This window comes from Aspergillus aculeatus (assembly GCF_001890905.1).
Source record: "Aspergillus aculeatus ATCC 16872 unplaced genomic scaffold ASPACscaffold_5, whole genome shotgun sequence".
Lineage (NCBI taxonomy): Eukaryota > Fungi > Ascomycota > Eurotiomycetes > Eurotiales > Aspergillaceae > Aspergillus > Aspergillus aculeatus.
Window position 1 is genome coordinate 724,387 of NW_017962980.1, and position 13,229 is coordinate 737,615.

Here is a 13,229-nt window from a genome sequence, read left to right on the forward strand (position 1 = left end):
AGGAGAAATTGCGGGGCAAGTTTTCGTTTATCCCTGTAGGGAGAAGAGATGGAGGGGCAAAAGCAGCCTTAACCTTGTCAGGCACATAGATAGGTACAAAAGTCGATCATGGATGATGGACCTCTTCCTGAGTTTCTTGGAAAGTCAACTGAGCAATACTCTGTAGACATGACGACAATGTATTGGATAGCAGTCTTATGAGCTACCAGTCGGGGCAAAGCTGTCAATATCCGGACTAATGAACAGGGAGCGACTGGAGAAATGAATGACTTGTCCAAGCGATGCCGCAGCAATCCGTCTCCTTTTTTGGTGCTTGGCGCCACATTGGGGGCTGGTGGAAGATACCACCCAATCAGAAGTGTGATGCTACTGCATCAGCCACAAATGACCCCCACTGTTGAATCACTGGCGAGTTCACACGCAACTTGAACTGAATCCGCCCGCGGTGTCCGGTGACAGCACGGCACCATGAACACTGGCAGGCAGAACCCTTCCTCGGCTTGGCGGGTCCTCGGCCTTCCAGAAATTACTAAACTAAGCTGTGGGCCATGGTTGCCGCCCTCCAAGACATCCATGCTAATTCGGGATCCTGTCAACGGGAAATAGAAGTGTTGCCGTCACACGGTTTTCACCGAGTGCCCATGCAGAATCGAAATCTATATAGGTTATCAGTAGCTCATGGCAACATTGCACCAGGGAGGGCTTCTGCTCCTGTAATCCGGATAAATTCAAAGAGAGGTAAGAAACTATCATCCTATCTGTAACAGTAGTCTCTGAGCGAGCAATCCGGACACCGTGCCAAGACTCTACTCGGAGCCCCTGAGCGATTCGCCACGTGTGCCTCAATGAGTGGCTGTGTCTCCGCGACCAAAGGCAACCGCTCAGCCACACCCTTCCTTCCTCTCTCAATATTTTTCGTTCGCCGAGGGGCTACGGAACCGTTCGGAGCATCTTTCTACCTAGTACGGGGTAGGGTCCTTCTGCTCTTCTGCTGGACGGAAGATAGTGCACCTTCAGATAGCCAATGCACCTGTAACACAAAATAATCAGATGTGCCTGACTCGGTCGAGCAATTATGAGATACTCGATTGATCCAGAATGCCAGTCATATAGCGGAGTAACTGGCCAAGTAGGACACCCAGGTAACAATATTTACAGTCTCGACCCTATATGCCACAAAACGCGTCAAAATTCTGGTCAATTCGTTCCTTCGCTTCAAACTCAAATTCCACCTCAAGCCAATTAGAACTCGTCATAAATTGCATTTGCCGGAAAATGAGGACCACAGTCTGCATCTGACACAGTGTCCAGACGTGTCAGGCTCATCATACTAAACGGCTTCCGCCGTCGTATTATTATTAAGATCAATCATGAGCTGCCGGCGAAGTTGCTGGAGTCAGCACTTCCGGGATAGAAGAAGGCAGCGACACTACAAGTCTCGTTAGAAAAAAAGTTCAACAAAACATGGCTGAAAAAACAATATAACATACCCAATAATAACATAGGCTGCGATGAGCAGAGATCCCTCTAGGTAGTTACTTCTGCCGTCCAGGACAAGGAAGTTCACGACGAAAGCCGTTACGAAGAGTGATATGGTTTCGAATAGAGTAAAGTACAAAGACATGTCTTTGTCCATGCACCACCCGAGGATAACTACCAAGGGAGTGACGAAGATAGCTGCTGGGGGTCAGCTCAGGTCCTAGAAAGTCCAAGGGTCTAACAAAACATACCAATCTGGATACTGCTACCAACAGACACACCAATAGCAAGATCCATCTTGTTCTTAGTAGCCACACTCACGGCCGTCACGTGTTCGGCGGCGTTACCAACAATAGGCAGGATGATTAGACCGATAAAAGCCTCGCTAACAGACGAGCTTTGAATCATGTTGGGAATCGCATCAACCAAGAACTCTGCACAGACCGCGACAAGAGCGGTTGAGACGAGGAGCATGACCACCGCGGAGGTGCGAGACATCTCTGGCTCAGGGTGTTCAGAAGTGTCTTCGACAGTGGCCGCGCTGACCACGGTAGGCATGCGAGATGCTCCACGGGCAAACTGTACAGCGCTTCCCACGGGTGGAGGACGATTGGAGAAAGAAGGCAGCGAGTGTGTACGGCGGAGACCAGATGCAGCGGAAAGATTCGTTGGTTGTGCAATACCCGGCGCGGTAGAGAACACTGTATTCGAGAGCAGTGAGGGAATGGTAGGCCGAAATGGCGATCGCCTCTTAGGCACTTCGGGGATCTCCTCGACAGGAATTTGTGAATCGCCATGATCAACAGAAGGTTCCGATTGATAAGACTTCAAGGGTGGCCGTCCGTTCATAGCTGTGTTGATAGCGCCCTGGGCGCTTTCCGTACGCTTCTCATGCTTTTTCTTCTCCTGCTTCTTGGCCTTTCTCTCTTGCTTCGAGGTCCTAGGGGCAGCTCCGAAGTCCCGCGACTGCGGTTCGTAGTCCCTCGAGTGTGGCTCGTGGTCCGCATCGTAGCGGGTATCGTCGCCAAAATCAATGACAAACGACCCTGAACCCTCTGCATGACTAGTGGTACTGTTCAAATCACCAGAACCGTGGGCCTCATCAATGACAGCCGACGATGGCATATCCACCAGGGACTTCTTACGGAACGATTGCGGAGATACTGTTCCACGTGAGCTAGTGCTTGATTTTCGGTGGCGTCTGTGTTTCATGGCCCTCTTGATGCGTTTGGCGGTGGACCAGGATGTTGTAGTGTCAACCGATTCGTCGGAAGAACTGCTTGAATCTGACGAGCTGTTCATAAACTCGGCCAACACACCCGGGTGGGACTCTTCGTCAATAATCTGCTGAGGAGTACTGGCGTAGAGATAGGCATGCGACTTGAGCTGGAAAAGGATGTACAAGGCGTACACAAGAAGCAAAACCTGTTATTTGTGACACTTAGTATCTGATGCGCTTCGCTTCTCATCGTACTTCTGAGGGAGCTTACCACACTAGTTCCTCGGCTAACTTTGAGAGTGTATTTGTCGGCGTTCGAGCTATCTGACCACGAAGCATGGAAGGCTGTCTGATGACTATGTTAGTTCTGGACCCTCAAACGAATCAAGTCATCACTCACAGGTAGTAACAAACTCATGACGCTCAAGCTAAGAAGACAGGCGCTCATTTGAGTGACGGTACTGTTGTAGATCTAGAGAACTTAGTACACAACTCAGAAACACAGACGAGAATTGCGTACCTGTTCCTGAAAACGCAAGCCTCCCAGCAGAAAGGCCATACCCAGAATCAACAGTAGATTTGCCAGAATGGATCCCAAGAGGGATGCTTGCACAATTCGAATCTCATTCTTGACCAGTGCAATGATGAAAATGATCAACTCGACTGCATTTCCAAAAGTGACGTTGATCAGTGCACCGACGGTGTCACCTAGGCGGCTGGCAACACACTCAGTGGCGTGACTGAGGAGACCAGCCAAGGGAATGACAGCGATCGCGTTCATGGCGAAGATCAAGCCCGAGTTCAACCCGGCCGCCTGGACGGCGATACCGGCGGGCACGAAGATGAGCAGCACATTAACCCAACTGTGGCAAAGAGCCGTCTTGGTGTGGCTGCTGAAGCGGACCATGCCATCCTTCATGCGCGTGAAGAGTCCGTGCTTGGTGGTCTCATTTGAATTCTTTTCTGACTCCGGGCTGGCCGGGTCACGTATAGCTTCCTTCACTTGCCCATCTTGAGCCGCTGCCTCGTCGGAGGCTTGGTCTACCTGGGAGGAAGCTCGATTTTGGCGAGTTGACGCGTGAGCTTTCGCCCACGAGTGAATCCGGTCTATGGAATCGAAATGTTTATCAGTTGGTTTCTCAGAAAGAGAAGCGAGATTCATGCACCAAGAAAGCCACCAAAGTTTGGCGCGCGTGCTGTGTTTGGAAGCGAGTTTATGAAGGAAGGGGTATCGGTAGGTGACCGAGGCACTTACGCATGTATTTCAGAACCAGAAGCAGGGATAATCAAGGGGGAAGGCAGAGGAGCCTGAGGCGTATCACAGAGATGAGATGGGATAGGAAGAAACAGAAGAAGAGAAAGAAAACTGTGTCGGAACACACAGGAGGAAGCAAGCCAAGCTTCAAGTGGATTTATGGGAAGTTGGAGAGGGCAAGACAGACAGCGAAATGAGGACAATATAAGGACGAGCGGCCGGCCGGGGCCCTTGGCGTGAGCGGCAAGCCAATGATGCCGGCCAAGCCCCAGCATGATCACCCTGCACCTAACCATGAAAGGGGAGGAAGCCATGGTCCATGGTCCCGTCTTGCCTGCCCCGTTTTGCGTCCAACTCCCTCCCTCTTGTTAGGTTGTTATCTACGGAGTATCGTGTTATCAATCATCCACCTTCATTTTTTTTTCTTCTTTTTCATTTTCCTTTTTTCTTTCACCTTCCCCCCCTTCCCCCTCCTGCACTGCATCCTATCAGCTTACCCTTCCAAGGCCTGCCAAGGCAGCTACACCGTGCTGAGGTCATCGGCTTATCTCCGACATGAGGACTCGGATCCCGCTCTTCTGTCGGTTTTTTCATTTATTTTTATCTTTAGAGGCTCGGCAAGCGGTTGAGTCGCAAAACACAGCAACAATTGACGACGGATGATGATTGATTACCTTGCTGTATCTATCCACTCCACTGGTGGGGCATGAGGGCTGTTAATCTGGGTTCCCGTCGATCGAATTCGTACGGTTCCCTTCTGCAGCCCGTCGACCTGGTATCCATTCTAGGGCTTGGTGGTAAACAAGCTAAATGTTTCTAGTACAATCGACGAAATAACTTCCTTTTTTCTTCAGTAGGTGAAGATGCCAATTAGTTCATACTTCACCTTGCTCAATCGGTCTGCAACCTGCAAGGGGATGGACGAAGCCCAAGGACCATGTCAGAAAGCTGGGACCCAGAACATGGAGACCTCCCAATTTTGTGATCGAATTGCGACTACGGAACACCTGCCCCCGAGGCCACGCCTCACTCACTCCTGGAAGAATAAATCACCTAGGGTTATGGATCTATCTTCCCTTCCCGGCACATTGCCGTCTACGGAGTATAGAGCACTGTTCTATTATAACCAATTTCTTTACGCAGCAATAAGAGTGAGACACATCCATGACTATCACCAAGGGAACTGGCCATATTTTACCTACCCTACGTACAGGTATTTACAATACCTATCAGATCGATAAAGACCGCCTTGCCTTTGGACGACCCAATATTTGTGGACAGCGATCTGGGAATCCGGAGCTATCCATTGGTCGACTGTCTGCGAGATGTTAGCCTCGTCCCAGTCGGAGGGTTTCCTCCGAAGTCCGACGTACCTGTATTGTCACTCGTATCATACCCAATCATACATCATCGTCATCCGGGACGGGCACTGCATGCGGGTCGTTGCCACGGCTGGCAACAGCTTTGGGTAACGCGTCACATGGCCGAGGTCAGAAGAAGGTAAGATGTGTGCAAACAGAGAGCGCGTCATCCATCGCCATTCGGTTACGCTTACAGTTTGGTAGTCAATTTGGCATTCCTTTCTTTAGCTTGGACGACTTCTTTCAGTCCAGCTACGCCTCGGTTGAGTTCTCTATGACTCAGTAACGACCCATCGTCAACGCTATTCCCGCCTGGTAAGGCTCCGAATCTCCAACCCCTGCGTCAAAGACTCAGCCACATATCTGGGGCCCACTGTCGCCTCCACCAGCACTCCGCAAATCAACGCTACGTTGTGGCTGAGGAGAATAACTTTCCGGGGACCATGGTAAGTGCTGAGATACATGATGGCCACGATGGATAACACGAACGTGCCAAGGCGTGGCAGAGACAGCCAGGTGCTAGAGCATTCCATGTTGCAAAGTCAACTAGTCGCGCGATTTGTCGGCTCCTCGTGCTTGGGAGACTGGTCCACCCGACACTGGCGCCAGCTGTCCATAAATGAGGTCATTTGTAGTACTCATGTACAGTCCTGTACAATACTTTCGACCTGATCCAGTCTACCACATCTGATGCGGCCTCGTTTGACAGGTCTTGGCCAGTGAGCGGGGTAGTATTCGTAAACATGCCAATGCGGGGGTGATGTCCAAAGCCTCCGTGGCGCCGCGTAAGGCAGTCCGAAATGCGATGATGGAGGGGATGGCTGCTCATTATCATAACACCAGCACTGGTCAGTCACACCCAGCTCTGCAGCCACAACTTGAAAATACCTCAGATTGATCGGCCAGGAGGACACTCCTCTGTGTCGATGCACTATGAGGGAATTATCATGGTTGCTCAACAGGTTTGGATGCTGTCGTTTGCCGGAAGGGGGAAATGCGTATGAAAGAAGAGCCATCACCTGAGTTGTGCCGCAGGCAGACACTCATTCCTGACTCATCTTGACTGCTGGATTCATAAATTATGCATCTAGTCAGGTGATCATAGCTCAGAGCATCGGGTAAAGACTTATCCCGCCTGGATACAATCAATAATGCTTGTCCTTCTCCCTGCCGACTCTGATAGCCATGGAATTGCTGGGTCTATTTCCGAAGGCCTGCAAAAACCTTAATTACTCTCCGTAGGGCAGTATTGATAGCCTGGGAAGATGTGAAAGGATCGGATCAAAGTCAACTTCAATTGCTAATCACACTAACTACTATCTTCCACCAAATATACCACCCTTCGTCAAAGCTCAATCTGCATCAGCAGTGATCAGCTCAAGTCGATAATCGAACAGCCCGGTGTGACTGAGACTACTACCAGGCTGTACTACGTATATCACTCGATCCAAGACAGTATCTCAATGATGTCCACCTTCGAAAACTTAGTCAAGGAAAGGAAACTTTTTGAGTCGGCATTTAGCTCGGCAGGCGCCATGGATTTCAGGCACGGCAACCCGATCCGGATGCGGCCCCGGACGTCGGCGATTCGATCAACAACGCTAGTTCAGATCACGAGAGGATGAATTTTCCATCCTGTTCCCTCTCTCGAGCATCTTTCGAGTCTCCTCATATATTAAACTAATCTTTGCTATCACTCAGTTCACCTGATTTAGCAATACATTGCACGAGAGACAGTTGACACACCATGGCTCCTCCTCGGAGCTCTGGTGGATCCAGCCTGTCCAAGGTGCTCAGGTATGAGATTCCGCACTCGATGACTTAATCTACAGTGAGCAGGAGCTGAGAAATGCCTCACAGCGCACTCGACCCAAGGACTTGGAGGCGACGCCTGGACCTGGATACTCGAACCTTTCTCATGATGTTGAAAGGTGCTTTGCCACCGACCATTGTCATTGCAATGTGAGCCAACCTAGTATCGACACATATCAAAGCAGTCGACTTACATCCATTGTAGTTATCAGAGCAGTTCTATTGCGGACATCACACTAACTATTGGCTACCTATCCGCGCTGATCTCCGTCCTGTCGCAGGCTCTCATGCCCCGCGCGAAATTCATGAAGATCATGTTCTTTGATCTCCTGTCCACATGCGTATCCGCATCACTCTGCTGTCTAGCGATATTCTGTGCTGTGAAGGCAAGAGAACACAACACCCCGAAAGACGCAAGCGAGAGTGTCCGCACTGGCTTCAGCAGCGATGCCTGCGCCGTATCTGCCATATGGCTTATATTTATGATCTGGTAATTGCGCTGCCTCGATTGTGCTGTTGCAGGCAATGCTAACAGTTCTTTGCAGGGGTGCGAATACGATCCGTGCCTGGAAACCGATGGAGCTGCAGGATCCTATGGTGGCGTTCTCGATCTTCTGCTCTGTGACCATCACCCGAGCTGGGACATTTGTGACACTATCTGATGGATTGGGCTTTGTCAGCCGATTATTGAAAGGGTTTATGTTGGGGTTTGCGATTGCCATCGGCGTCTCTCTCTTCATACTACCGATCACGAGCCGAGGGCACGTATTCGAGGACATCAAGGGCTACGTCGCGCAGATTGACGCCGTGCTCCGAGCGCAGATCGACTTCGTAGGGGAGAGCCCAGATATGTGGACTGGCGATCAGAACCTTCTCAGTCGAACCCGGACTGCTCGGAGCGTGGGCGCAGCAGGGAATAACGGGGGTTCGAGTTTGGAAGCAAAGAAGAAAGCTCTCGGCGCGGCAGTAACAAAGTTGAATGCCTTGCATGGAAAGTTGCAGTCCGATATGTTTTACTCGAAGGATGAGATCGCCTGGGGAAAGCTATCGGCTGATGATCTGAGTGGTATTGGTGGTCTGCTACGAAGCCTTCTGCTGCCCTTATCAGGGATGGCAATGCTTCCTGAAATCCTCGATATGGTTGTGAAAAATGAAGGGACCCGCAACAACAGCGTTGGGTCATGTGAGAATGACGAGGAGGCACCAACGAAGCAGGCTGAGTTGCAGAAAGTGGCCGAGACACTTCACAAAAGATTGGTGGAGTCTGCTCGCCTAGTGAACATCGGCTTGCAATATGTTCTGTTGAGCTTGGAACTAAAGAAGAGGAAGCACGTCGAGAAATTGTACCAAGAGAGAGATGAAGAGGCCACAGGCGACATGCTTAGTCCGTTGCAGCAGGGCTTCAAGGCACGATTCCAGCAAGAAATAAGCCAGTACTATTCCCGACGCAAAGACCTCACGAGAACCCTGGCCTCTCTCGAGGCATTCTCATTGTCCGAAAAGGCCGACGATGCCTCTTCAAACAACAATCAGCGAGCCGTCGTAGCTGACCCCGACGTGAAACAGGAATTTTTCATGATTCTATACATGGGCCACTTGCAAGACAGCATTCTGAAGGCGACACTCGACCTGGTCAAATTCGCAGATGAAAAAATTGATGATGGCACGATGAAGCGCAGCCGACTCATTTTTCCCAAGCAGAAGACTATCTTGCAGTGGTTGTCTCCTGATTCTGAACAAAAGGAATCCGGGGAAGGTTCTGGCCGACGACAGTCTTCCCACGTCAATCCATCCGCTGTCTATGAAGAGCGCGAAGCAGAGACATTTCCAGACCCCGAGCACCTGCCGCCTGCCAATTTCTTTGAGAAGGGAAGCATAGTGCTTCGCATCATATCGAAAGTTATCAAGTCTGAGCAGAGCATTTTCGGATTTCGGGTGGCAGCAGCGGCATTTTGCGTCGGTATCCTAGCCTTCCTGCGGCAGACCCAAGATTTCTTCATCCACCAAAGATGCATCTGGGCCATGATTGTCATTGTGATCGGTATGAACCCAACCAGTGGGCAGACGATGTTCGGCTTTGTGGCTCGAATTGCTGCGACCGTCGTGTCGATGGTGTTGAGCTTGATCGTGTGGTACATAGTGGATGGAAAGACTGCAGGAGTCATAGTATTCCTTTACATTGGAAACATATTTGAAGTAAGTCTGTTGGGGAAGAACTCTCAATCACTCATCGCTGACTCTCCTGGCAGTACTACTTCTACATCAAGGTTCCTCAGTACTTCGGCGCAACTGTAATTGCCATAGTGACATTCAACGTTATTGTGGGATACGAGTTACAAGTCTGTCCGCCCTCTTTGCATTTCTTCCAAGCAATCCTCGGGTCTAACTGGATTTCAAAACTCTCTAGGTCCGCAAACTCGGAGTCGAAGTCGCCACCTCCAACGGCCAGCCCTATTACCCCATCTACATCTTCGGCCCCTACAAACTCGCAGCAGTCGCCGCCGGCTGCGCCATCTCCTTCTTCTGGGTGATCTTTCCGTACCCAATCACCGCCAAATCGACCCTGCGCAAAGCCCTCGGACGGGGTCTCTTTGTTCTCGCCAAGTTCTACAGCTGCATGCACACGACGATCGAGCTCTGGCTCAACGGCGAGCTCGGCAGCGTCGACGACGACGTGCGCTCCGCCGCCCACCACCTCGACCACACCCGCCACAAGATCTTCAAGGAGGAGATGATCCTCCTCAACAGCCTCCGCATGCACAGCCACTTCAGCACCTTCGAGCCCCCGATCGGTGGCAGATTCCCCAAGCCGACCTACGACCGCATCATCGGCCAGATCCAGCGCACGCTCACCAGCATGGCGCTGATGGCCCACACCACGCAGGCCCTGGACGCTTTATCCGTCGACAGCCAGTCCGGCGCCGGCAGCAACTCCGAAGAAAACAAGTGGGTCGCGAGACTGGCGTCGATCGCGCTGCAGTCCGCGGGCTTCAAGTCGCACCAGATCACCTCGCTGCTCTGCCATCTGTCGGCGTCCATGACCAACGCGCAGCCGCTGCCGCCGTACCTCGCGACGGGCGACTCCTTCCCGCTAGCGCGGGAGCTGCAGCGCATCGACGGCGAGCTGCTGAGCATCCGCCACGTCGAGGATCCGGCGTTTTCGGCATTTGTCTGTCTGGAGGTGCTGCGGTCGGTGGTCAGCTTTACGTTGGATGATCTTTTACGGTATGTTTATCTGTGCGATTTGAGTTTGTCTCGTTTTTCTCTCCCTTCCTTTGAGAAACAAACAGTCGCTAACATGATATGGTCAGTGATGTGAGAAGTCTCGTCGGAGAACTGAGCTTCGAGTTCCATGTGCGCCACGCGCAGGAGAATGCGGAATCGCAACGCTTGATGTCGGAGGTGGATGCTTGAACTGACCGACAGGTGCATGTGTTTTGGAATAAATTATATAATGCACAAGCATATCTATCAATGTAATTGATTATATATCTACTTCTATGCCGAGACGTGATACGCACTTGACGCCAGGGGCATCTAGATCCACTTGTCGGGTCACTTCTCGGTAAGCACTACTCTTTACTGAGATAGGGAGAAGGGTTTCTATTCCATCACCATTACAACAGCAAGGCCTGCTGGCCCAATGGTAAGGCGCTTGACTACGAATCAAGAGATTGCAGGTTCGAGCCCTGCGTAGGTCATTTCTTTTTGGTTTTTTCCCACCTTTGCATGCCGTACGGGAGTCTCGTCCCGAGGATTCGTCGACTACGGAGTTATACGTTATGTCATATCTTTTTATTGATTACGTGAGATATCGTGCTTTCAATCGCCGAAAGACCCGTTAATGAGATCTAATCAGCAATTAGGACGGGTCTGTCAGTATCTTGGGAGACTTGCTCTCCCTCTTGACCAGAGGCATTATAGTTATAGCAAAGTTAGATCCGGGGCCTAGTCGCTACTAATTGCAAGGCGAATCGGATGAGAGTCAAACACTAATAGGTCTCACTAGTCTGGATAAGGTGCCAAGATGCGATCAAAGCAAGAGTGTAACTTTATTGACTATGAAGACAGAGTATTATACATTCGGAGTACACAGATGAAAGCCGGACATCTTGATTTAGCATTGTGCCGCAACCTGGTGAACGGAGAAAAAAAAAGCAACTCGGACACCAGCCCCCGTCTAGCTCTAGCAAGAAGCACCGGAGGGAACGTTCTCGCAGTCGGAGCTGGTCTCACCACCGGTGATGTCAACGCCGGACCAGGTCCAGTCGGAGCAGCTGCCGTCACCGCAGAGGATGTAGACCTGGACAGCGTCATCCTCGATCGAGCCGGTGATACCATCGACGGTCACGTCGGTGATGGGGACACCGGTGGAGGGGGTACCAGTAGGGCTGCCGTTCTCGTAGTCCTGCTCGATGACGATTCCGTAGTCGGTGATGCCGGAGAGCTGGATGTTGGAGTAGGTGATCTCGCTAACATCACCGGTGTCGCCGTAGATGGTCTTGATGCGGACACCGTTGGCCGAGTCCGTGACGGTCGAGTCCGAGATGGTCACGTTCTTGACGGTGTTGTCATCACGGCCACCCACGGAGCCGATGGACAGACCGTGGCCACCTGAGCAGGTGCCGCCGGTGAAGAGGATGTTCTCGCCGGAGTTGATGGCGATGCAGTCGTCCTGGTTCTTGACGGTAGCACCGCTGATGTACACGCCAGTACTCTCGCTGATGTCGAATCCATCGGTGTTGTGGCCACCGTTGTCGTCACCGTCGGAGTTGTCGATGGTGATGTCGGTCAGGTAGACGTTGGTCGCCTGCACACTGATGGCCTGCACCGGAGTGTTCTTGATCTGCAGGCCCTTGATGGTCGAATCCTCGACATCGTGGACGTACATGAACTTGGGCTTGGTCTTGCCACCGTTGGTGCCCTCGCTGTCCCACCAGCGAGAGCCATCACCGTCGATGACAGCACCGTCAGACTGGGTGATGGTGAGCTGCTTGCCGCCGAAACGGATAAGAGGACCGTCCCATTCCTCGTAGCCGAAGCTGGTGGTGCCCTCAAAAGTGATCTGATATCGTTAGCTGAGTCTAAAACTAGTGGTCGTTATAGAAAAAACTTACGGTGGCACCGTCAGCGGCGTCGGACAGGTCAAGGGTCTCTCCGGCGGGCACCTCGATGTTGCTGAGGACGACGTTGGAGCACGAAGAGATACTCTCGCTAGCCTCGCTGGCAGAGGTGAAAGTGCAGGTAGAAGAGGACTTCTTCACAAGGTCGGAGACACGAGAAGCAGTAGGAGCGGCCGAGACGACGGAGCCGACAGCGGCCAGGCCGAGAAGCTGGAAGGAGTGCATGATGAATTCTGGTCAACAGAATCGTGATAAAGAGAGAATAAAAGAAGGAATGAGTGTCTGATCAACAGAGTCGAAAGAGAGAACGTGGTTGTTGAGACGATCAGAGCAAGAAAAGAAGTGAAGCTTTTATACCGTGAAGGCAGCTTCTAGGTCCAGCTCCTCGATAACAGGTCCCGCCCGATATCAATCTCGAACGGCTCCACGGACCTCCTCGAATCCACGCTGTTTCACCATACCCGTTCGTTGGCTCGGCAGTCGGCGTCTCGACGCCTCAGAGAATCACAATCAATGATGATCGTCGTCATCAAGTCTCAAACAGAATAGCTTGGGTTCCGCGGTGGGCCCCTGACTGCCGATCCCATGCCGCACTGCTTCGGCAAATTTGTGGTTAAATGCAGTGCAAACATCCGACGTCCGGACCAGTCGGCTTGGCAACTTGCTTAGCAAAAGTCTTAGTCTTGTGTGACGAGTCTTGTTTTGCTGGGCATGGCACGATACGAAACGAAGCATTCATCAGTCGTGGCGGCACGGCGCATCGTCATTGCTCAGCGGGCCAACAACCCTGGGGCGGAACGGTCGGAAAGACCCTGCTTCTTGCCTCAAGAGGCTCGTCTCGAGTACAGTGAGTACGTAGGCCTCGTCATGGTGAGCGACGCGAGCTGCCCCCTGCATACTGCCAAGAATCATCTCCGACTTCTTGGCTCATATCAGACGATATTAAAGGCATTCCTTCCGCTCCAGAAGCGGCTAAGCAA

The 13,229-nt window shown here is 51.7% G+C and overlaps 3 protein-coding genes and 1 non-coding gene across 4 annotated transcripts; 2 read left to right on the forward strand and 2 right to left on the reverse strand.

Annotated features, from left to right (window-relative positions):
* Positions 1-1,380: 1,380 nt before the first annotated feature.
* On the reverse strand, positions 1,381-3,806 carry ASPACDRAFT_12309 (putative membrane bound cation transporter; the record flags this gene model as incomplete). Its single annotated transcript, XM_020196596.1, has 6 exons — positions 1,381-1,429; positions 1,491-1,677; positions 1,731-2,904; positions 2,970-3,047; positions 3,099-3,170; positions 3,219-3,806. Coding segments are annotated over 6 exons (2,148 nt in total), but the record flags the coding sequence as incomplete, so codon positions are not given.
* Positions 3,807-6,929: 3,123 nt separating this feature from the next.
* On the forward strand, positions 6,930-10,591 carry ASPACDRAFT_1866824 (uncharacterized protein). Its single transcript, XM_020197884.1, has 7 exons — positions 6,930-7,111; positions 7,175-7,276; positions 7,332-7,616; positions 7,672-9,322; positions 9,376-9,465; positions 9,534-10,351; positions 10,438-10,591. The coding sequence occupies exons 1-7, from the start codon at positions 7,062-7,064 to the stop codon at positions 10,538-10,540; spliced, it is 3,099 nt and encodes a 1,032-aa protein (XP_020057716.1). The 5' UTR covers positions 6,930-7,061; the 3' UTR covers positions 10,541-10,591.
* Positions 10,592-10,755: 164 nt separating this feature from the next.
* Positions 10,756-10,827, forward strand: ASPACDRAFT_t107. Its single transcript has one exon. It is a non-coding gene; the product is annotated as a tRNA-Arg (tRNA).
* Positions 10,828-11,312: 485 nt separating this feature from the next.
* On the reverse strand, positions 11,313-12,474 carry ASPACDRAFT_41638 (glycoside hydrolase family 28 protein; the record flags this gene model as incomplete). Its single annotated transcript, XM_020200969.1, has 2 exons — positions 11,313-12,191; positions 12,244-12,474. The coding sequence occupies 2 exons, from the start codon at positions 12,472-12,474 to the stop codon at positions 11,313-11,315; spliced, it is 1,110 nt and encodes a 369-aa protein (XP_020057717.1).
* Between the last annotated feature and the right edge of the window lie 755 nt (positions 12,475-13,229).